Source organism: Carassius gibelio, chromosome A8 (assembly GCF_023724105.1).
Source record: "Carassius gibelio isolate Cgi1373 ecotype wild population from Czech Republic chromosome A8, carGib1.2-hapl.c, whole genome shotgun sequence".
NCBI classification, from domain to species: Eukaryota; Metazoa; Chordata; class Actinopteri; order Cypriniformes; family Cyprinidae; genus Carassius; species Carassius gibelio.
Genome location: NC_068378.1, coordinates 28275065 through 28297694, shown reverse-complemented (window position 1 = coordinate 28297694; position 22630 = coordinate 28275065). Strand labels below are relative to the sequence as shown.

The 22630-nt window shown below is 35.7% G+C and overlaps 1 protein-coding gene and 1 long non-coding RNA gene across 4 annotated transcripts in view; both read left to right on the top strand.

Moving 5' to 3' along the window:
- The first annotated feature begins 1794 nt into the window (after positions 1-1794).
- Positions 1795-17226, top strand: LOC128019123 (uncharacterized). Of its 3 annotated transcripts, none has more exons than XR_008185082.1 (3): positions 1795-4393; positions 15939-16032; positions 16568-17226. It is a non-coding gene; the product is annotated as an uncharacterized LOC128019123 (long non-coding RNA). The 3 variants fall into 3 exon arrangements; XR_008185081.1 differs by lacking the exon at positions 15939-16032 and adding an exon at positions 11987-12080; XR_008185080.1 differs by lacking the exon at positions 15939-16032 and adding an exon at positions 8776-8869.
- A 4172-nt stretch (positions 17227-21398) lies between these two features.
- LOC128019119 (centrosomal protein of 120 kDa) overlaps positions 21399-22630 on the top strand; it is a 79444-nt gene continuing 78212 nt past the window's right edge. Inside the window, exon 1 of the mRNA XM_052605172.1 lies at positions 21399-22441. Within this exon, the coding sequence (XP_052461132.1) occupies positions 22252-22441 (190 nt within the window). The 5' untranslated portion in view covers positions 21399-22251. The remainder of the gene's footprint in view (positions 22442-22630) is intronic.

The window sequence follows — 22630 nt, the reverse complement described above, 5'->3', positions numbered from 1 at the left end:
TTGCCGAAAAATAGCGGAGACCAAAAGTATTCAGATGTGTATAGTGTGCCTTTGTGTTCTAATTTAAAAAAAAAAAAACGTATTTATCATTTCATAGTTTTCCCACCTACGAAAATAAAAATAAGCGTTGAATTGGGCTATATGGTGAGAGGAGGAGACGACAATTACTCTGAGGAAAGGTACTTTAGTGTGTGCTAAGCCCTTCACGGAGGATGAGGTCCGTGTCCAACCGGAGTACGGTCGATCTCGCACCGTGGGCTGTGCCTTCCAGGTTTGCGTGGAAAAGTTGCGGAGACGTTAAATCACGCGTCATAACGGGCTGTTTGTGGTGCAGAGCAGTAAATGTCCAGATGGTCCAGTCCCAGGTGAGTGTGTTAACTAAAACAATAACTTATATTAAAAGCTTATCGGTAACTATATAGACATTAATCAAACATAGTATGTTTTATTTGTATTGTTAGATGTACATTAATCAAATATAGTATGTTTTATTTGTATTGTTAGATGTAACGTTATACATTTAATGTAGCACATGGTAGCAGTTATGCTAACAGTCGAGCAGGTTAGTGAAGCGGTGTTTTTATACTTTTGCCATCACCCTTTTATACTGCTCTCTTTCTGGCTTAAGTCACATAAAATTAACAAAGACATTTAAAGTTATCAATAAAATCCACAACAATGTAGGAAATACGAGCAGTTGAACAAATCTGTTGTACAAGCAGAATTCAAATTATTTTATAATGGTTTGTAGGTTATTTAACTTTGAATTGATGTTCTAAGTAACTGGTATATTATTGCATACATGTGATAGTAACTTTCCAAATTAATGAGTTGTTTTTATTAAAGTGTTATGCTTAACACAAAATAATACATGTATTGTTGTTTGCTTTATGTTAATAGGCTCCGTGGCCGTGCACAAACGCAGTGACGAACTTCCGCTGTCGCCAGAAGTCGACCAAGTATAGGTCTCTGCAGGAAAGTAATTTGTGGTTTTAAGAATTTGTGGTCAGATATAAATAAATATGTAATTCCTAATAAAGTTAAAGAAACTCACTTTAAAATAATAAACAGATACTATCCATGTAATGATTTTATTGGTAAGTTTAAAGAAGGGTTTTTGCCATTATGTAGTTTCTGTAAAGAAGAAAATGAAACAATTGTACACTTATTTTTCAGTTGTAATTATACTAAATTATTTTGGTCCCAAGTTTCTTGGTTTCTTTTTGAGTTATTTTATAAGTTTGTCACAATAACCGATGTAATGGTCTTGTTTATGGATTGTGATACTGGTTTAATCCAGGGGAAGTCGTGGCCTAATGGTTAGAGAGTCCGACTCCCAATCGAAAGGTTCTGAGTTCGAGTCCCGGGCCGGCAGGAATTGTGGGTGGGAGTGCATGTACAATTCTCTCTCCACCTTCAATACCACGACTTAGGTGCCCTTGAGCAAGGCATTGAACCCCCAACTGCTCCCCGGGCGCCGCAGCATAAATGGCTGCCCACTGCTCCGGGTGTGTGTTCACTGCTCTGTGTGTTTGCACTTCGGGTGAGTTAAATGCAGAGCACAAATTCTGAGTATGGGTCACCATACTTGGCTGAATGTCACTTCACTTTTTTTTTTTTGTTGGAAATGGATACTATTATTAAACTTCTTACTCTGTTAGGAAAATATCATACATAAAGCAAAATGTATATCGACTGTACCAAATGGTAGATTTCTGAAGATTTTTTTACGACTCTCTAACTTCAATACAGAATAATCGAAAGACATTTAAACTGCATGTCTAAATGTCTAAAGACATTTAAACTGCTGAAAAGGATACTTAATGTATTAGAAACATGATTGATATGTTATACAGTATGCATCTTATTGCTTTACAGATTCACATGTCTCTGTTTTCCCCTTTTTTGTTATCTCAAAAAAAAAAAAAAAGTAATGGGAGTTATGAGATCAAGGTGTTTTTACACCATGATACCTGATTAGTTGATGTAATAGTGACGTTAGGTTTAGGGGTGGGGTTGGGTAAGGGGGATCATTTAGATTGCATGATTCAGAAACACCCAGCAGTTTCAAAACACCCACATGGTGATTTTGTTCAATTGATTTCATAAAATGTTATCCTCCACTGCAAATTGTCTTGCAAGTCAAGGGGGTTGAATAATTTGGAACACAACTGTATATTGTCTGTGTGAGAGGAATCAAACAATCATATCCTGCTATCGTTTACTCTTCCTCAGCCTGAAAGTGTTTTTTTTTTCTGCTGAACACTAAAGAAGATGTTTTTTGAGAGTGAACAGTTGACGGCACCCATTGACTTCTATGCTACAGGAAGAAATACTATGGAAGTGAATGGGTACCGTCAACCGTTTGGTCTTTAAAGCATCATCTTTTTAGCATTCAGCAGAAGACAGAAACTCGTACAAAAAATATATAATTTTTACATTTTATTTAAAGAAATAAATATATAAAATAAGCTCACACAGTTTAACATTTATTCCCAAAGCAACCAACTATGTGTCATTGTTGTTAACTAAGACTGAAACAACTAAAAACAGTTTTCTGTAATTGAAATAAAGCTAAAGTAAAATGAAATAGATAAGTCGTGTAAGCTACTACTAAATATGGGAGAAACTTATTTTCTGTAAAGTTGCTTTGCAATGATTTGTAAAGTAAAAAGCACTAATTTTAGTACTGTTTTCATTTAATTTATAAAGTAGTAACTTTTTACAAAAAAAGTTGAAATGCTAAAATTATTAAAACTGACATAACATAAAGGCTAAAAAAAAATTAATAAAACTAATTCCTAAACCTCAAACTGCAACCATGAGGCTAAAAGCTATGCCATTTGTCACTCTGAGAAAGTGCTGTAACAGTTTATAAAGACCTTGATGTTGTTTGGACACCAGAACCGTGTGTGTGTGTGTGTGTGTGTGTGTGTGTGTGTGTGTGTGTGTGTGTGTGTGTCCACCTAGATGTTCCCGTGTTTGGCTCCTGGGATGATCTGAATCCTCTCAAAGTCCCTCCCCAGGATGATGATGTCACAGCCAGAGTAGTACGCCTGTCTGACACTGATAATCACAGAGAGTTCTACATATCATCTGAATGTAATGTTTTGCTACATTTTTATTTATTTATTTTCTAATTGAGGAATCAGAGTTTTAAATGTTTTCATTTACGGTTAATAATCTCTGCTGCTGCTGTTACACTCACAGTCACGAACAGCTTGAATCATCTGGACTTTTTGTTTTATATTATTTCTTAACACATCAGACAATATCTGCCTTCATATTGCATGCATCTTGTTTATACTCACTTAAAAACTTTTGGTTGCCCTTTTTGTTGTTTTTCGTTGTGTTGTTTTTTATCCTCATTTGTAAGTCGCTTTGGATAAAAGCGTCTGCTGAATGAATAAATGTAAATGTAAACTTATCAAATTATGGCTTCGTTTCCTTACATGATTATCGAAATATTCAACTCAAATAAACACCTGTATGATGCAGTATTAGTATTAGAATTTAATTTGGGGTCCTGAAATAACCTGAACACTGCACAGAGGTTAAGATGACCATTTCTACAAAAATAAAATAAAAATTGAAACTCATCCTATTTTGTTTTAATTTTCCCTTACTAAATTATACAGTTACTGATGCTATGGACTGTGGGATTACTAACAGGCTATTGACAAAAATCTGTCTCTAAAACTCTTTTCTCTTTATTAAAAGTTGATCTGGACAAGTACATGATAGAATCAAATGTTTTGCAAATCCGCTGGAAAGACCAGATCTCAAATGATTCGCGAAATGCGCTTCGGAGTCCCGATCTGAATCAAATGTTTTGCCGACTCGCTCCGAAGCCCCGATCAAATGATTCGCTAAATGCGCTTCGGAGTCCCGATCTGAATCAAATGTTTTGCCGACTCGCTCCGAAGCCCCGATCAAATTATTCGCGAAACGCGCTTCGGAGTCCGGATCTGAATCAAATGTTTTGCGAACTCCGAAGGCCCGATCATAAGATTCGCGAAACGATCTTCGGAGTCGCGATATGAATCAAATGTTTTGCGAACTCGCGCCAAATCCCAGATCTCAAGTTATTTTCCAGTGAAAGCGCTACAGCGTTCATTCGCTTGCCGAAAAATAGCGGAGACCAAAAGTATTCAGATGTGTATAGTGTGCCTTTGTGTTCTAATTAAAAAAAAAAAAAAACGTATTTATCATTTCATAGTTTTCCCACCTACGAAAATAAAAATAAGCGTTGAATTGGGCTATATGGTGAGAGGAGGAGACGACAATTACTCTGAGGAAAGGTACTTTAGTGTGTGCTAAGCCCTTCACGGAGGATGAGGTCCGTGTCCAACCGGAGTACGGTCGATCTCGCACCGTGGGCTGTGCCTTCCAGGTTTGCGTTGAAAAGTTGCGGAGACGTTAAATCAGGCGTCATAACGGGCTGTTTGTGGTGCAGAGCAGTAAATGTCCAGATGGTCCAGTCCCAGGTGAGTGTGTTAACTAAAACAATAACTTATATTAAAAGCTTATCGGTAACTATATAGACATTAATCAAATATAGTATGTTTTATTTGTATTGTTAGATGTACATTAATCAAATATAGTATGTTTTATTTGTATTGTTAGATGTAACGTTATACATTTAATGTAGCACATGGTAGCAGTTATGCTAACAGTCGAGCAGGTTAGTGAAGCGGTGTTTTTATACTTTTGCCATCACCCTTTTATACTGCTCTCTTTCTGGCTTAAGTCACACAAAATTAACAAAGACATTTAAAGTTATCAATAAAATCCACAACAATGTAGGAAATACGAGCAGTTGAACAAATCTGTTGAACAAGCAGAATTCAAATTATTTTATAATGGTTTGTAGGTTATTTAACTTTGAATTGATGTTCTAAGTAACTGGTATATTATTGCATACATGTGATAGTAACTTTCCAAATTAATGAGTTGTTTTTATTAAAGTGTTATGCTTAACACAAAATAATACATGTATTGTTGTTTGCTTTATGTTAATAGGCTCCGTGGCCGTGCACAAACGTAGTGACGAACTTCCGCTGTGGCCAGAAGTCGACCAAGTATAGGTCTCTGCAGGAAAGTAATTTGTGGTTTTAAGAATTTGTGGTCAGATATAAATAAATATGTAATTCCTAATAAAGTTAAAGAAACTCACTTTAAAATAATAAACAGATACTATCCATGTAATGATTTTATTGGTAAGTTTAAAGAAGGGTTTTTGCCATTATGTAGTTTCTGTAAAGAAGAAAATGAAACAATTGTACACTTATTTTTCAGTTGTAATTATACTAAATTATTTTGGTCCCAAGTTTCTTGGTTTCTTTTTGAGTTATTTTATAAGTTTGTCACAATAACCGATGTAATGGTCTTGTTTATGGATTGTGATACTGGTTTAATCCAGGGGAAGTCGTGGCCTAATGGTTAGAGAGTCCGACTCCCAATCGAAAGGTTCTGAGTTCGAGTCCCGGGCCGGCAGGAATTGTGGGTGGGAGTGCATGTACAATTCTCTCTCCACCTTCTTGAGCAAGGCATTGAACCCCCAACTGCTCCCCGGGCGCCGCAGCATAAATGGCTGCCCACTGCTCCGGGTGTGTGTTCACTGCTCTGTGTGTGTGCACTTCGGGTGGGTTAAATGCAGAGCACAAATTCTGAGTATGGGTCACCATACTTGGCTGAATGTCACTTCACTTTTTTTTTTTTTGTTGGAAATGGATACTATTATTAAACTTCTTACTCTGTTAGGAAAATATCATACATAAAGCAAAATGTATATCGACTGTACCAAATGGTAGATTTCTGAAGATTTTTTTACGACTCTCTAACTTCAATACAGAATAATCGAAAGACATTTAAACTGCATGTCTAAATGTCTAAAGACATTTAAACTGCTGAAAAGGATACTTAATGTATTAGAAACATGATTGATATGTTATACAGTATGCATCTTATTGCTTTACAGATTCACATGTCTCTGTTTTCCCCTTTTTTGTTATCTCAAAAAAAAAAAAGTAATGGGAGTTATGAGATCAAGGTGTTTTTACACCATGATACCTGATTAGTTGATGTAATAGTGACGTTAGGTTTAGGGGTGGGGTTGGGTAAGGGGGATCATTTAGATTGCATGATTCAGAAACACCCAGCAGTTTCAAAACACCCACATGGTGATTTTGTTAAATTGATTTCATAAAATGTTATCCTCCACTGCAAATTGTCTTGCAAGTCAAGGGGGTTGAATAATTTGGAACACAACTGTATATTGTCTGTGTGAGAGGAATCAAACAATCATATCCTGCTATCGTTTACTCTTCCTCAGCCTGAAAGTGTTTTTTTTTCTGCTGAACACTAAAGAAGATGTTTTTTGAGAGTGAACAGTTGACGGCACCCATTGACTTCTATGCTACAGGAAGAAATACTATGGAAGTGAAGGGGTACCGTCAACCGTTTGGTCTTTAAAGCATCATCTTTTTAGCATTCAGCAGAAGACAGAAACTCGTACAAAAAATATTTAATTTTTACATTTTATTTAAAGAAATAAATATATAAAATAAGCTCACACAGTTTAACATTTATTCCCAAAGCAACCAACTATGTGTCATTGTTGTTAACTAAGACTGAAACAACTAAAAACAGTTTTCTGTAATTGAAATAAAGCTAAAGTAAAATGATATAGATAAGTCGTGTAAGCTACTACTAAATATGGGAGAAACTTATTTTCTGTAAAGTTGCTTTGAAATGATTTGTAAAGTAAAAAGCACTAATTTTAGTACTGTTTTCAATTAATTTATAAAGTAGTAACTTTTTACAAAAAAAGTTGAAATGCTAAAATTATTAAAACTGACATAACATAAAGGCTAAAAAAAAATTAATAAAACTAATTCCTAAACCTCAAACTGCAACCATGAGGCTAAAAGCTATGCCATTTGTCACTCTGAGAAAGTGCTGTAACAGTTTATAAAGACCTTGATGTTGTTTGGACACCAGAACCGTGTGTGTGTGTGTGTGTGTGTGTGTGTGTGTGTGTCCACCTAGATGTTCCCGTGTTTGGCTCCTGGGATGATCTGAATCCTCTCAAAGTCCCTCCCCAGGATGATGATGTCACAGCCAGAGTAGTACGCCTGTCTGACACTGATAATCACAGAGAGTTCTACATATCATCTGAATGTAATGTTTTGCTACATTTTTATTTATTTATTTTCTAATTGAGGAATCAGAGTTTTAAATGTTTTCATTTACGGTTAATAATCTCTGCTGCTGCTGTTACACTCACAGTCACGAACAGCTTGAATCATCTGGACTTTTTGTTTTATATTATTTCTTAACATATCAGACAATATCTGCCTTCATATTGCATGCATCTTGTTTATACTCACTTAAAAACTTTTGGTTGCCCTTTTTGTTGTTTTTCGTTGTGTTGTTTTTTATCCTCATTTGTAAGTCGCTTTGGATAAAAGCGTCTGCTGAATGAATAAATGTAAATGTAAACTTATCAAATTATGGCTTCGTTTCCTTACATGATTATCGAAATATTCAACTCAAATAAACACCTGTATGATGCAGTATTAGTATTAGAATTTAATTTGGGGTCCTGAAATAACCTGAACACTGCACAGAGGTTAAGATGACCATTTCTACAAAAATAAAATAAAAATTGAAACTCATCCTATTTTGTTTTAATTTTCCCTTACTAAATTATACAGTTACTGATGCTATGGACTGTGGGATTACTAACAGGCTATTGACAAAAATCTGTCTCTAAAACTCTTTTCTCTTTATTAAAAGTTGATCTGGACAAGTACATGATAGAATCAAATGTTTTGCAAATCCGCTGGAAAGACCAGATCTCAAATGATTCGCGAAATGCGCTTCGGAGTCCCGATCTGAATCAAATGTTTTGCCGACTCGCTCCGAAGCCCCGATCAAATGATTCGCGAAATGCGCTTCGGAGTCCCGATCTGAATCAAATGTTTTGCCGACTCGCTCCGAAGCCCCGATCAAATGATTCGCGAAATGCGCTTCGGAGTCCCGATCTGAATCAAATGTTTTGCCGACTCGCTCCGAAGCACCGATCAAATGATTCGCGAAACGCGCTTCGGAGTCCGGATCTGAATCAAATGTTTTGCCGACTCGCTTCGAAGCCCCGATCAAATGATTCGCTAAATGCGCTTCGGAGTCCCGATCTGAATCAAATGTTTTGCCGACTCGCTCCGAAGCACCGATCAAATTATTCGCGAAATGCGCTTCGGAGTCCCGATCTGAATCAAATGTTTTGCCGACTCGCTCCGAAGCCCCGATCAAATGATTCGCTAAATGCGCTTCGGAGTCCGGATCTGAATCAAATGTTTTGCGAACTCCGAAGGCCCGATCATAAGATTCGCGAAACGATCTTCGGAGTCGCGATATGAATCAAATGTTTTGCGAACTCGCTCCAAATCCCAGATCTCAAGTTATTTTCCAGTGAAAGCGCTACAGCGTTCATTCGCTTGCCGAAAAATAGCGGAGACCAAAAGTATTCAGATGTGTATAGTGTGCCTTTGTGTTCTAATTAAAAAAAAAAAAAAAAACTTATTTATCATTTCATAGTTTTCCCACCTACGAAAATAAAAATAAGCGTTGAATTGGGCTATATGGTGAGAGGAGGAGACGACAATTACTCTGAGGAAAGGTACTTTAGTGTGTGCTAAGCCCTTCACGGAGGATGAGGTCCGTGTCCAACCGGAGTACGATCGATCTCGCACCGTGGGCTGTGCCTTCCAGGTTTGCGTGGAAAAGTTGCGGAGACGTTAAATCACGCGTCATAACGGGCTGTTTGTGGTGCAGAGCAGTAAATGTCCAGATGGTCCAGTCCCAGGTGAGTGTGTTAACTAAAACAATAACTTATATTAAAAGCTTATCGGTAACTATATAGACATTAATCAAATATAGTATGTTTTATTTGTATTGTTAGATGTACATTAATCAAATATAGTATGTTTTATTTGTATTGTTAGATGTAACGTTATACATTTAATGTAGCACATGGTAGCAGTTATGCTAACAGTCGAGCAGGTTAGTGAAGCGGTGTTTTTATACTTTTGCCATCACCCTTTTATACTGCTCTCTTTCTGGCTTAAGTCACACAAAATTAACAAAGACATTTAAAGTTATCAATAAAATCCACAACAATGTAGGAAATACGAGCAGTTGAACAAATCTGTTGAACAAGCAGAATTCAAATTATTTTATAATGGTTTGTAGGTTATTTAACTTTGAATTGATGTTCTAAGTAACTGGTATATTATTGCATACATGTGATAGTAACTTTCCAAATTAATGAGTTGTTTTTATTAAAGTGTTATGCTTAACACAAAATAATACATGTATTGTTGTTTGCTTTATGTTAATAGGCTCCGTGGCCGTGCACAAACGTAGTGACGAACTTCCGCTGTGGCCAGAAGTCGACCAAGTATAGGTCTCTGCAGGAAAGTAATTTGTGGTTTTAAGAATTTGTGGTCAGATATAAATAAATATGTAATTCCTAATAAAGTTAAAGAAACTCACTTTAAAATAATAAACAGATACTATCCATGTAATGATTTTATTGGTAAGTTTAAAGAAGGGTTTTTGCCATTATGTAGTTTCTGTAAAGAAGAAAATGAAACAATTGTACACTTATTTTTCAGTTGTAATTATACTAAATTATTTTGGTCCCAAGTTTCTTGGTTTCTTGACGGCACCCATTGACTTCTATGCTACAGGAAGAAATACTATGGAAGTGAAGGGGTACCGTCAACCGTTTGGTCTTTAAAGCATCATCTTTTTAGCATTCAGCAGAAGACAGAAACTCGTACAAAAAATATTTAATTTTTACATTTTATTTAAAGAAATAAATATATAAAATAAGCTCACACAGTTTAACATTTATTCCCAAAGCAACCAACTATGTGTCATTGTTGTTAACTAAGACTGAAACAACTAAAAACAGTTTTCTGTAATTGAAATAAAGCTAAAGTAAAATGATATAGATAAGTCGTGTAAGCTACTACTAAATATGGGAGAAACTTATTTTCTGTAAAGTTGCTTTGAAATGATTTGTAAAGTAAAAAGCACTAATTTTAGTACTGTTTTCAATTAATTTATAAAGTAGTAACTTTTTACAAAAAAAGTTGAAATGCTAAAATTATTAAAACTGACATAACATAAAGGCTAAAAAAAAATTAATAAAACTAATTCCTAAACCTCAAACTGCAACCATGAGGCTAAAAGCTATGCCATTTGTCACTCTTAGAAAGTGCTGTAACAGTTTATAAAGACCTTGATGTTGTTTGGACACCAGAACCGTGTGTGTGTGTGTGTGTGTGTGTGTGTGTGTGTGTGTGTGTGTGTCCACCTAGATGTTCCCGTGTTTGGCTCCTGGGATGATCTGAATCCTCTCAAAGTCCCTCCCCAGGATGATGATGTCACAGCCAGAGTAGTACGCCTGTCTGACACTGATAATCACAGAGAGTTCTACATATCATCTGAATGTAATGTTTTGCTACATTTTTATTTATTTATTTTCTAATTGAGGAATCAGAGTTTTAAATGTTTTCATTTACGGTTAATAATCTCTGCTGCTGCTGTTACACTCACAGTCACGAACAGCTTGAATCATCTGGACTTTTTGTTTTATATTATTTCTTAACATATCAGACAATATCTGCCTTCATATTGCATGCATCTTGTTTATACTCACTTAAAAACTTTTGGTTGCCCTTTTTGTTGTTTTTCGTTGTGTTGTTTTTTATCCTCATTTGTAAGTCGCTTTGGATAAAAGCGTCTGCTGAATGAATAAATGTAAATGTAAACTTATCAAATTATGGCTTCGTTTCCTTACATGATTATCGAAATATTCAACTCAAATAAACACCTGTATGATGCAGTATTAGTATTAGAATTTAATTTGGGGTCCTGAAATAACCTGAACACTGCACAGAGGTTAAGATGACCATTTCTACAAAAATAAAATAAAAATTGAAACTCATCCTATTTTGTTTTAATTTTCCCTTACTAAATTATACAGTTACTGATGCTATGGACTGTGGGATTACTAACAGGCTATTGACAAAAATCTGTCTCTAAAACTCTTTTCTCTTTATTAAAAGTTGATCTGGACAAGTACATGATAGAATCAAATGTTTTGCAAATCCGCTGGAAAGACCAGATCTCAAATGATTCGCGAAATGCGCTTCGGAGTCCCGATCTGAATCAAATGTTTTGCCGACTCGCTCCGAAGCCCCGATCAAATGATTCGCGAAATGCGCTTCGGAGTCCCGATCTGAATCAAATGTTTTGCCGACTCGCTTCGAAGCCCCGATCAAATGATTCGCTAAATGCGCTTCGGAGTCCCGATCTGAATCAAATGTTTTGCCGACTCGCTCCGAAGCACCGATCAAATTATTCGCGAAATGCGCTTCGGAGTCCCGATCTGAATCAAATGTTTTGCCGACTCGCTCCGAAGCCCCGATCAAATGATTCGCTAAATGCGCTTCGGAGTCCGGATCTGAATCAAATGTTTTGCGAACTCCGAAGGCCCGATCATAAGATTCGCGAAACGATCTTCGGAGTCGCGATATGAATCAAATGTTTTGCGAACAATTTGCAAATGTTTTGTTTTCGCTCCAAATCCCAGATCTCAAGTTATTTTCCAGTGAAAGCGCTACAGCGTTCATTCGCTTGCCGAAAAATAGCGGAGACCAAAAGTATTCAGATGTGTATAGTGTGCCTTTGTGTTCTAATTAAAAAAAAAAAAAAAAACTTATTTATCATTTCATAGTTTTCCCACCTACGAAAATAAAAATAAGCGTTGAATTGGGCTATATGGTGAGAGGAGGAGACGACAATTACTCTGAGGAAAGGTACTTTAGTGTGTGCTAAGCCCTTCACGGAGGATGAGGTCCGTGTCCAACCGGAGTACGATCGATCTCGCACCGTGGGCTGTGCCTTCCAGGTTTGCGTGGAAAAGTTGCGGAGACGTTAAATCACGCGTCATAACGGGCTGTTTGTGGTGCAGAGCAGTAAATGTCCAGATGGTCCAGTCCCAGGTGAGTGTGTTAACTAAAACAATAACTTATATTAAAAGCTTATCGGTAACTATATAGACATTAATCAAATATAGTATGTTTTATTTGTATTGTTAGATGTACATTAATCAAATATAGTATGTTTTATTTGTATTGTTAGATGTAACGTTATACATTTAATGTAGCACATGGTAGCAGTTATGCTAACAGTCGAGCAGGTTAGTGAAGCGGTGTTTTTATACTTTTGCCATCACCCTTTTATACTGCTCTCTTTCTGGCTTAAGTCACACAAAATTAACAAAGACATTTAAAGTTATCAATAAAATCCACAACAATGTAGGAAATACGAGCAGTTGAACAAATCTGTTGAACAAGCAGAATTCAAATTATTTTATAATGGTTTGTAGGTTATTTAACTTTGAATTGATGTTCTAAGTAACTGGTATATTATTGCATACATGTGATAGTAACTTTCCAAATTAATGAGTTGTTTTTATTAAAGTGTTATGCTTAACACAAAATAATACATGTATTGTTGTTTGCTTTATGTTAATAGGCTCCGTGGCCGTGCACAAACGCAGTGACGAACTTCCGCTGTCGCCAGAAGTCGACCAAGTATAGGTCTCTGCAGGAAAGTAATTTGTGGTTTTAAGAATTTGTGGTCAGATATAAATAAATATGTAATTCCTAATAAAGTTAAAGAAACTCACTTTAAAATAATAAACAGATACTATCCATGTAATTATTTTATTGGTAAGTTTAAAGAAGGGTTTTTGCCATTATGTAGTTTCTGTAAAGAAGAAAATGAAACAATTGTACACTTATTTTTCAGTTGTAATTATACTAAATTATTTTGGTCCCAAGTTTCTTGGTTTCTTTTTGAGTTATTTTATAAGTTTGTCACAATAACCGATGTAATGGTCTTGTTTATGGATTGTGATACTGGTTTAATCCAGGGGAAGTCGTGGCCTAATGGTTAGAGAGTCCGACTCCCAATCGAAAGGTTCTGAGTTCGAGTCCCGGGCCGGCAGGAATTGTGGGTGGGAGTGCATGTACAATTCTCTCTCCACCTTCTTGAGCAAGGCATTGAACCCCCAACTGCTCCCCGGGCGCCGCAGCATAAATGGCTGCCCACTGCTCCGGGTGTGTGTTCACTGCTCTGTGTGTTTGCACTTCGGGTGGGTTAAATGCAGAGCATTGGGTCACCATACTTGGCTGAATGTCACTTCACTTCACTTTTTTTTTGTTGGAAATGGATACTATTATTAAACTTCTTACTCTGTTAGGAAAATATCATACATAAAGCAAAATGTATATCGACTGTACCAAATGGTAGATTTCTGAAGATTTTTTTACGACTCTCTAACTTCAATACAGAATAATCGAAAGACATTTAAACTGCATGTCTAAATGTCTAAAGACATTTAAACTGCTGAAAAGGATACTTAATGTATTAGAAACATGATTGATATGTTATACAGTATGCATCTTATTGCTTTACAGATTCACATGTCTCTGTTTTCCCCTTTTTTGTTATCTCAAAAAAAAGAAAAGTAATGGGAGTTATGAGATCAAGGTGTTTTTACACCATGATACCTGATTAGTTGATGTAATAGTGACGTTAGGTTTAGGGGTGGGGTTGGGTAAGGGGGATCATTTAGATTGCATGATTCAGAAACACCCAGCAGTTTCAAAACACCCACATGGTGATTTTGTTAAATTGATTTCATAAAATGTTATCCTCCACTGCAAATTGTCTTGCAAGTCAAGGGGGTTGAATAATTTGGAACACAACTGTATATTGTCTGTGTGAGAGGAATCAAACAATCATATCCTGCTATCGTTTACTCTTCCTCAGCCTGAAAGTGTTTTTTTTTCTGCTGAACACTAAAGAAGATGTTTTTTGAGAGTGAACAGTTGACGGCACCCATTGACTTCTATGCTACAGGAAGAAATACTATGGAAGTGAATGGGTACCGTCAACCGTTTGGTCTTTAAAGCATCATCTTTTTAGCATTCAGCAGAAGACAGAAACTCGTACAAAAAATATTTAATTTTTACATTTTATTTAAAGAAATAAATATATAAAATAAGCTCACACAGTTTAACATTTATTCCCAAAGCAACCAACTATGTGTCATTGTTGTTAACTAAGACTGAAACAACTAAAAACAGTTTTCTGTAATTGAAATAAAGCTAAAGTAAAATGATATAGATAAGTCGTGTAAGCTACTACTAAATATGGGAGAAACTTATTTTCTGTAAAGTTGCTTTGAAATGATTTGTAAAGTAAAAAGCACTAATTTTAGTACTGTTTTCAATTAATTTATAAAGTAGTAACTTTTTACAAAAAAAGTTGAAATGCTAAAATTATTAAAACTGACATAACATAAAGGCTAAAAAAAAATTAATAAAACTAATTCCTAAACCTCAAACTGCAACCATGAGGCTAAAAGCTATGCCATTTGTCACTCTGAGAAAGTGCTGTAACAGTTTATAAAGACCTTGATGTTGTTTGGACACCAGAACCGTGTGTGTGTGTGTGTGTGTGTGTGTGTGTGTGTGTGTGTGTGTGTGTGTGTGTGTGTGTGTGTGTCCACCTAGATGTTCCCGTGTTTGGCTCCTGTGATGATCTGAATCCTCTCAAAGTCCCTCCCCAGGATGATGATGTCACAGCCAGAGTAGTACGCCTGTCTGACACTGATAATCACAGAGAGTTCTACATATCATCTGAATGTAATGTTTTGCTACATTTTTATTTATTTATTTTCTAATTGAGGAATCAGAGTTTTAAATGTTTTCATTTACGGTTAATAATCTCTGCTGCTGCTGTTACACTCACAGTCACGAACAGCTTGAATCATCTGGACTTTTTGTTTTATATTATTTCTTAACATATCAGACAATATCTGCCTTCATATTGCATGCATCTTGTTTATACTCACTTAAAAACTTTTGGTTGCCCTTTTTGTTGTTTTTCGTTGTGTTGTTTTTTATCCTCATTTGTAAGTCGCTTTGGATAAAAGCGTCTGCTGAATGAATAAATGTAAATGTAAACTTATCAAATTATGGCTTCGTTTCCTTACATGATTATCGAAATATTCAACTCAAATAAACACCTGTATGATGCAGTATTAGTATTAGAATTTAATTTGGGGTCCTGAAATAACCTGAACACTGCACAGAGGTTAAGATGACCATTTCTACAAAAATAAAATAAAAATTGAAACTCATCCTATTTTGTTTTAATTTTCCCTTACTAAATTATACAGTTACTGATGCTATGGACTGTGGGATTACTAACAGGCTATTGACAAAAATCTGTCTCTAAAACTCTTTTCTCTTTATTAAAAGTTGATCTGGACAAGTACATGATACAATCAAATGTTTTGCAAATCCGCTGGAAAGACCAGATCTCAAATTATTCGCGAAACGCGCTTCGGAGTCCGGATCTGAATCAAATGTTTTGCGAACTCCGAAGGCCCGATCATAAGATTCGCGAAACGATCTTCGGAGTCGCGATATGAATCAAATGTTTTGCGAACTCGCTCCAAATCCCAGATCTCAAGTTATTTTCCAGTGAAAGCGCTACAGCGTTCATTCGCTTGCCGAAAAATAGCGGAGACCAAAAGTATTCAGATGTGTATAGTGTGCCTTTGTGTTCTAATTAAAAAAAAAAAAAAAAACTTATTTATCATTTCACAGTTTTCCCACCTACGAAAATAAAAATAAGCGTTGAATTGGGCTATATGGTGAGAGGAGGAGACGACAATTACTCTGAGGAAAGGTACTTTAGTGTGTGCTAAGCCCTTCACGGAGGATGAGGTCCGGGTCCAACCGGAGTACGGTCGATCTCGCACCGTGGGCTGTGCCTTCCAGGTTTGCGTGGAAAAGTTGCGGAGACGTTAAATCACGCGTCATAACGGGCTGTTTGTGGTGCAGAGCAGTAAATGTCCAGATGGTCCAGTCCCAGGTGAGTGTGTTAACTAAAACAATAACTTATATTAAAAGCTTATCGGTAACTATATAGACATTAATCAAATATAGTATGTTTTATTTGTATTGTTAGATGTACATTAATCAAATATAGTATGTTTTATTTGTATTGTTAGATGTAACGTTATACATTTAATGTAGCACATGGTAGCAGTTATGCTAACAGTCGAGCAGGTTAGTGAAGCGGTGTTTTTATACTTTTGCCATCACCCTTTTATACTGCTCTCTTTCTGGCTTAAGTCACACAAAATTAACAAAGACATTTAAAGTTATCAATAAAATCCACAACAATGTAGGAAATACCAGCAGTTGAACAAATCTGTTGAACAAGCAGAATTCAAATTATTTTATAATGGTTTGTAGGTTATTTAACTTTGAATTGATGTTCTAAGTAACTGGTATATTATTGCATACATGTGATAGTAACTTTCCAAATTAATGAGTTGTTTTTATTAAAGTGTTATGCTTAACACAAAATAATACATGTATTGTTGTTTGCTTTATGTTAATAGGCTCCGTGGCCGTGCACAAACGCAGTGACGAACTTCCGCTGTCGCCAGAAGTCGACCAAGTATAGGTCTCTGCAGGAAAGTAATTTGTGGTTTTAAGAATTTGTGGTCAGATATAAATAAATATGTAATTCCTAATAAAGTTAAAGAAACTCACTTTAAAATAATAAACAGATACTATCCATGTAATGATTTTATTGGTAAGTTTAAAGAAGGGTTTTTGCCATTATGTAGTTTCTGTAAAGAAGAAAATGAAACAATTGTACACTTATTTTTCAGTTGTAATTATACTAAATTATTTTGGTCCCAAGTTTCTTGGTTTCTTTTTGAGTTATTTTATAAGTTTGTCACAATAACCGATGTAATGGTCTTGTTTATGGATTGTGATACTGGTTTAATCCAGGGGAAGTCGTGGCCTAATGGTTAGAGAGTCCGACTCCCAATCGAAAGGTTCTGAGTTCGAGTCCCGGGCCGGCAGGAATTGTGGGTGGGAGTGCATGTACAATTCTCTCTCCACCTTCAATACCACGACTTAGGTGCCCTTGAGCAAGGCATTGAACCCCCAACTGCTCCCCGGGCGCCGCAGCATAAATGGCTGCCCACTGCTCCGGGTGTGTGTTCACTGCTCTGTGTGTGTGCACTTCGGGTGAGTTAAATGCAGAGCATTGGGTCACCATACTTGGCTGAATGTCACTTCACTTCACTTTTTTTTTTGTTGGAAATGGATACTATTATTAAACTTCTTACTCTGTTAGGAAAATATCATACATAAAGCAAAATGTATATCGACTGTACCAAATGGTAGATTTCTGAAGATTTTTTTACGACTCTCTACCTTCAATACAGAATAATCGAAAAGCTCTAAAGACATTAAAACTGCTGAAAAGGATACTTAATGTATTAGAAACATGATTGATATGTTATACAGTATGCATCTTATTGCTTTACAGATTCACATGTCTCTGTTTTCCCCTTTTTTGTTATCTCAAAAAAAAAAAAAAAGTAATGGGAGTTATGAGATCAAGGTGTTTTTACACCATGATACCTGATTAGTTGATGTAATAGTGACGTTAGGTTTAGGGGTGGGGTTGGGTAAGGGGGATCATTTAGATTGCATGATTCAGAAACACCCAGCAGTTTCAAAACACCCACATGGGTGATTTTGTTAAATTGATTTCATAAAATGTTATCCTCCACTGCAAATTGTCTTGCAAGTCAAGGGGGTTGAATAATTTGGAACACAACTGTATATTGTCTGTGTGAGAGGAATCAAACAATCATATCCTGCTATCGTTTACTCTTCCTCAGCCTGAAAGTGTTTTTTTTTTCTGCTGAACACTAAAGAAGATGTTTTTTGAGAGTGAACAGTTGACGGCACCCATTGACTTCTATGCTACAGGAAGAAATACTATGGAAGTGAATGGGTACCGTCAACCGTTTGGTCTTTTAAAGCATCATCTTTTTAGCATTCAGCAGAAGACAGAAACTCGTACAAAAAATATATAATTTTTTACATTTTATTTAAAGAAATAAATATATAAAATAAGCTCACACAGTTTAACATTTATTCCCAAAGCAACCAACTATGTGTCATTGTTGTTAACTAAGACTGAAACAACTAAAAACAGTTTTCTGTAATTGAAATAAAGCTAAAGTAAAATGATATAGATAAGTCGTGTAAGCTACTACTAAATATGGGAGAAACTTATTTTCTGTAAAGTTGCTTTGCAATGATTTGTAAAGTAAAAAGCACTAATTTTAGTACTGTTTTCATTTAATTTATAAAGTAGTAACTTTTTACAAAAAAAGTTGAAATGCTAAAATTATTAAAACTGACATAACATAAAGGCTAAAAAAAGATTAATAAAACTAATTCCTAAACCTCAAACTGCAACCATGAGGCTAAAAGCTATGCCATTTGTCACTCTGAGAAAGTGCTGTAACAGTTTATAAAGACCTTGATGTTGTTTGGACACCAGAACCGTGTGTGTGTGTGTGTGTGTGTGTGTGTGTGTGTGTCCACCTAGATGTTCCCGTGTTTGGCTCCTGGGATGATCTGAATCCTCTCAAAGTCCCTCCCCAGGATGATGATGTCACAGCCAGAGTAGTACGCCTGTCTGACACTGATAATCACAGAGAGTTCTACATATCATCTGAATGTAATGTTTTGCTACATTTTTATTTATTTATTTTCTAATTGAGGAATCAGAGTTTTAAATGTTTTCATTTACGGTTAATAATCTCTGCTGCTGCTGTTACACTCACAGTCACGAACAGCTTGAATCATCTGGACTTTTTGTTTTATATTATTTCTTAACATATCAGACAATATCTGCCTTCATATTGCATGCATCTTGTTTATACTCACTTATAAACTTTTGGTTGCCCTTTTTGTTGTTTTTCGTTGTGTTGTTTTTTATCCTCATTTGTAAGTCGCTTTGGATAAAAGCGTCTGCTGAATGAATAAATGTAAATGTAAACTTATCAAATTATGGCTTCGTTTCCTTACATGATTATCGAAATATTCAACTCAAATAAACACCTGTATGATGCAGTATTAGTATTAGAATTTAATTTGGGGTCCTGAAATAACCTGAACACTGCACAGAGGTTAAGATGACCATTTCTACAAAAATAAAATAAAAATTTAAACTCATCCTATTTTGTTTTAATTTTCCCTTACTAAATTATACAGTTACTGATGCTATGGACTGTGGGATTACTAACAGGCTATTGACAAAAATCTGTCTCTAAAACTCTTTTCTCTTTATTAAAAGTTGATCTGGACAAGTACATGATAGAATCAAATGTTTTGCAAATCCGCTGGAAAGACCAGATCTCAAATGATTCGCGAAATGCGCTTCGGAGTCCCGATCTGAATCAAATGTTTTGCCGACTCGCTCCGAAGCCCCGATCAAATGATTCGCTAAATGCGCTTCGGAGTCCCGATCTGAATCAAATGTTTTGCCGACTCGCTCCGAAGCCCCGATCAAATGATTCGCTAAATGCGCTTCGGAGACCCGATCTGAATCAAATGTTTTGCCGACTCGCTCCGAAGCCCCGATCAAATTATTCGCGAAACGCGCTTCGGAGTCCGGATCTGAATCAAATGTTTTGCGAACTCCGAAGGCCCGATCATAAGATTCGCGAAACGATCTTCGGAGTCGCGATATGAATCAAATGTTTTGCGAACTCGCTCCAAATCCCAGATCTCAAGTTATTTTCCAGTGAAAGCGCTACAGCGTTCATTCGCTTGCCGAAAAATAGCGGAGACCAAAAGTATTCAGATGTGTATAGTGTGCCTTTGTGTTCTAATAAAAAAAAAAAAAAACTTATTTATCATTTCATAGTTTTCCCACCTACGAAAATAAAAATAAGCGTTGAATTGGGCTATATGGTGAGAGGAGGAGACGACAATTACTCTGAGGAAAGGTACTTTAGTGTGTGCTAAGCCCTTCACGGAGGATGAGGTCCGTGTCCAACCGGAGTACGGTCGATCTCGCACCGTGGGCTGTGCCTTCCAGGTTTGCGTGGAAAAGTTGCGGAGACGTTAAATCACGCGTCATAACGGGCTGTTTGTGGTGCAGAGCAGTAAATGTCCAGATGGTCCAGTCCCAGGTGAGTGTGTTAACTAAAACAATAACTTATATTAAAAGCTTATCGGTAACTATATAGACATTAATCAAATATAGTATGTTTTATTTGTATTGTTAGATGTACATTAATCAAATATAGTATGTTTTATTTGTATTGTTAGATGTAACGTTATACATTTAATGTAGCACATGGTAGCAGTTATGCTAACAGTCGAGCAGGTTAGTGAAGCGGTGTTTTTATACTTTTGCCATCACCCTTTTATACTGCTCTCTTTCTGGCTTAAGTCACACAAAATTAACAAAGACATTTAAAGTTATCAATAAAATCCACAACAATGTAGGAAATACGAGCAGTTGAACAAATCTGTTGAACAAGCAGAATTCAAATTATTTTATAATGGTTTGTAGGTTATTTAACTTTGAATTGATGTTCTAAGTAACTGGTATATTATTGCATACATGTGATAGTAACTTTCCAAATTAATGAGTTGTTTTTATTAAAGTGTTATGCTTAACACAAAATAATACATGTATTGTTGTTTGCTTTATGTTAATAGGCTCCGTGGCCGTGCACAAACGCAGTGACGAACTTCCGCTGTCGCCAGAAGTCGACCAAGTATAGGTCTCTGCAGGAAAGTAATTTGTGGTTTTAAGAATTTGTGGTCAGATATAAATAAATATGTAATTCCTAATAAAGTTAAAGAAACTCACTTTAAAATAATAAACAGATACTATCCATGTAATGATTTTATTGGTAAGTTTAAAGAAGGGTTTTTGCCATTATGTAGTTTCTGTAAAGAAGAAAATGAAACAATTGTACACTTATTTTTCAGTTGTAATTATACTAAATTATGGATACTATTATTAAACTTCTTACTCTGTTAGGAAAATATCATACATAAAGCAAAATGTATATCGACTGTACCAAATGGTAGATTTCTGAAGATTTTTTTACGACTCTCTACCTTCAATACAGAATAATCGAAAAGCTCTAAAGACATTTAAACTGCTGAAAAGGATACTTAATGTATTAGAAACATGATTGATATGTTATACAGTATGCATCTTATTGCTTTACAGATTCACATGTCTCTGTTTTCCCCTTTTTTGTTATCTCAAAAAAAAAAAAAAAGTAATGGGAGTTATGAGATCAAGGTGTTTTTACACCATGATACCTGATTAGTTGATGTAATAGTGACCTTAGGTTTAGGGGTGGGGTTGGGTAAGGGGGATCATTTAGATTGCATGATTCAGAAACACCCAGCAGTTTCAAAACACCCACATGGGTGATTTTGTTAAATTGATTTCATAAAATGTTATCCTCCACTGCAAATTGTCTTGCAAGTCAAGGGGGTTGAATAATTTGGAACACAACTGTATATTGTCTGTGTGAGAGGAATCAAACAATCATATCCTGCTATCGTTTACTCTTCCTCAGCCTGAAAGTGTTTTTTTTTTCTGCTGAACACTAAAGAAGATGTTTTTTGAGAGTGAACAGTTGACGGCACCCATTGACTTCTATGCTACAGGAAGAAATACTATGGAAGTGAATGGGTACCGTCAACCGTTTGGTCTTTTAAAGCATCATCTTTTTAGCATTCAGCAGAAGACAGAAACTCGTACAAAAAATATATAATTTTTTACATTTTATTTAAAGAAATAAATATATAAAATAAGCTCACACAGTTTAACATTTATTCCCAAAGCAACCAACTATGTGTCATTGTTGTTAACTAAGACTGAAACAACTAAAAACAGTTTTCTGTAATTGAAATAAAGCTAAAGTAAAATGATATAGATAAGTCGTGTAAGCTACTACTAAATATGGGAGAAACTTATTTTCTGTAAAGTTGCTTTGCAATGATTTGTAAAGTAAAAAGCACTAATTTTAGTACTGTTTTCATTTAATTTATAAAGTAGTAACTTTTTACAAAAAAAGTTGAAATGCTAAAATTATTAAAACTGACATAACATAAAGGCTAAAAAAAGATTAATAAAACTAATTCCTAAACCTCAAACTGCAACCATGAGGCTAAAAGCTATGCCATTTGTCACTCTGAGAAAGTGCTGTAACAGTTTATAAAGACCTTGATGTTGTTTGGACACCAGAACCGTGTGTGTGTGTGTGTGTGTGTGTGTGTCCACCTAGATGTTCCCGTGTTTGGCTCCTGGGATGATCTGAATCCTCTCAAAGTCCCTCCCCAGGATGATGATGTCACAGCCAGAGTAGTACGCCTGTCTGACACTGATAATCACAGAGAGTTCTACATATCATCTGAATGTAATGTTTTGCTACATTTTTATTTATTTATTTTCTAATTGAGGAATCAGAGTTTTAAATGTTTTCATTTACGGTTAATAATCTCTGCTGCTGCTGTTACACTCACAGTCACGAACAGCTTGAATCATCTGGACTTTTTGTTTTATATTATTTCTTAACATATCAGACAATATCTGCCTTCATATTGCA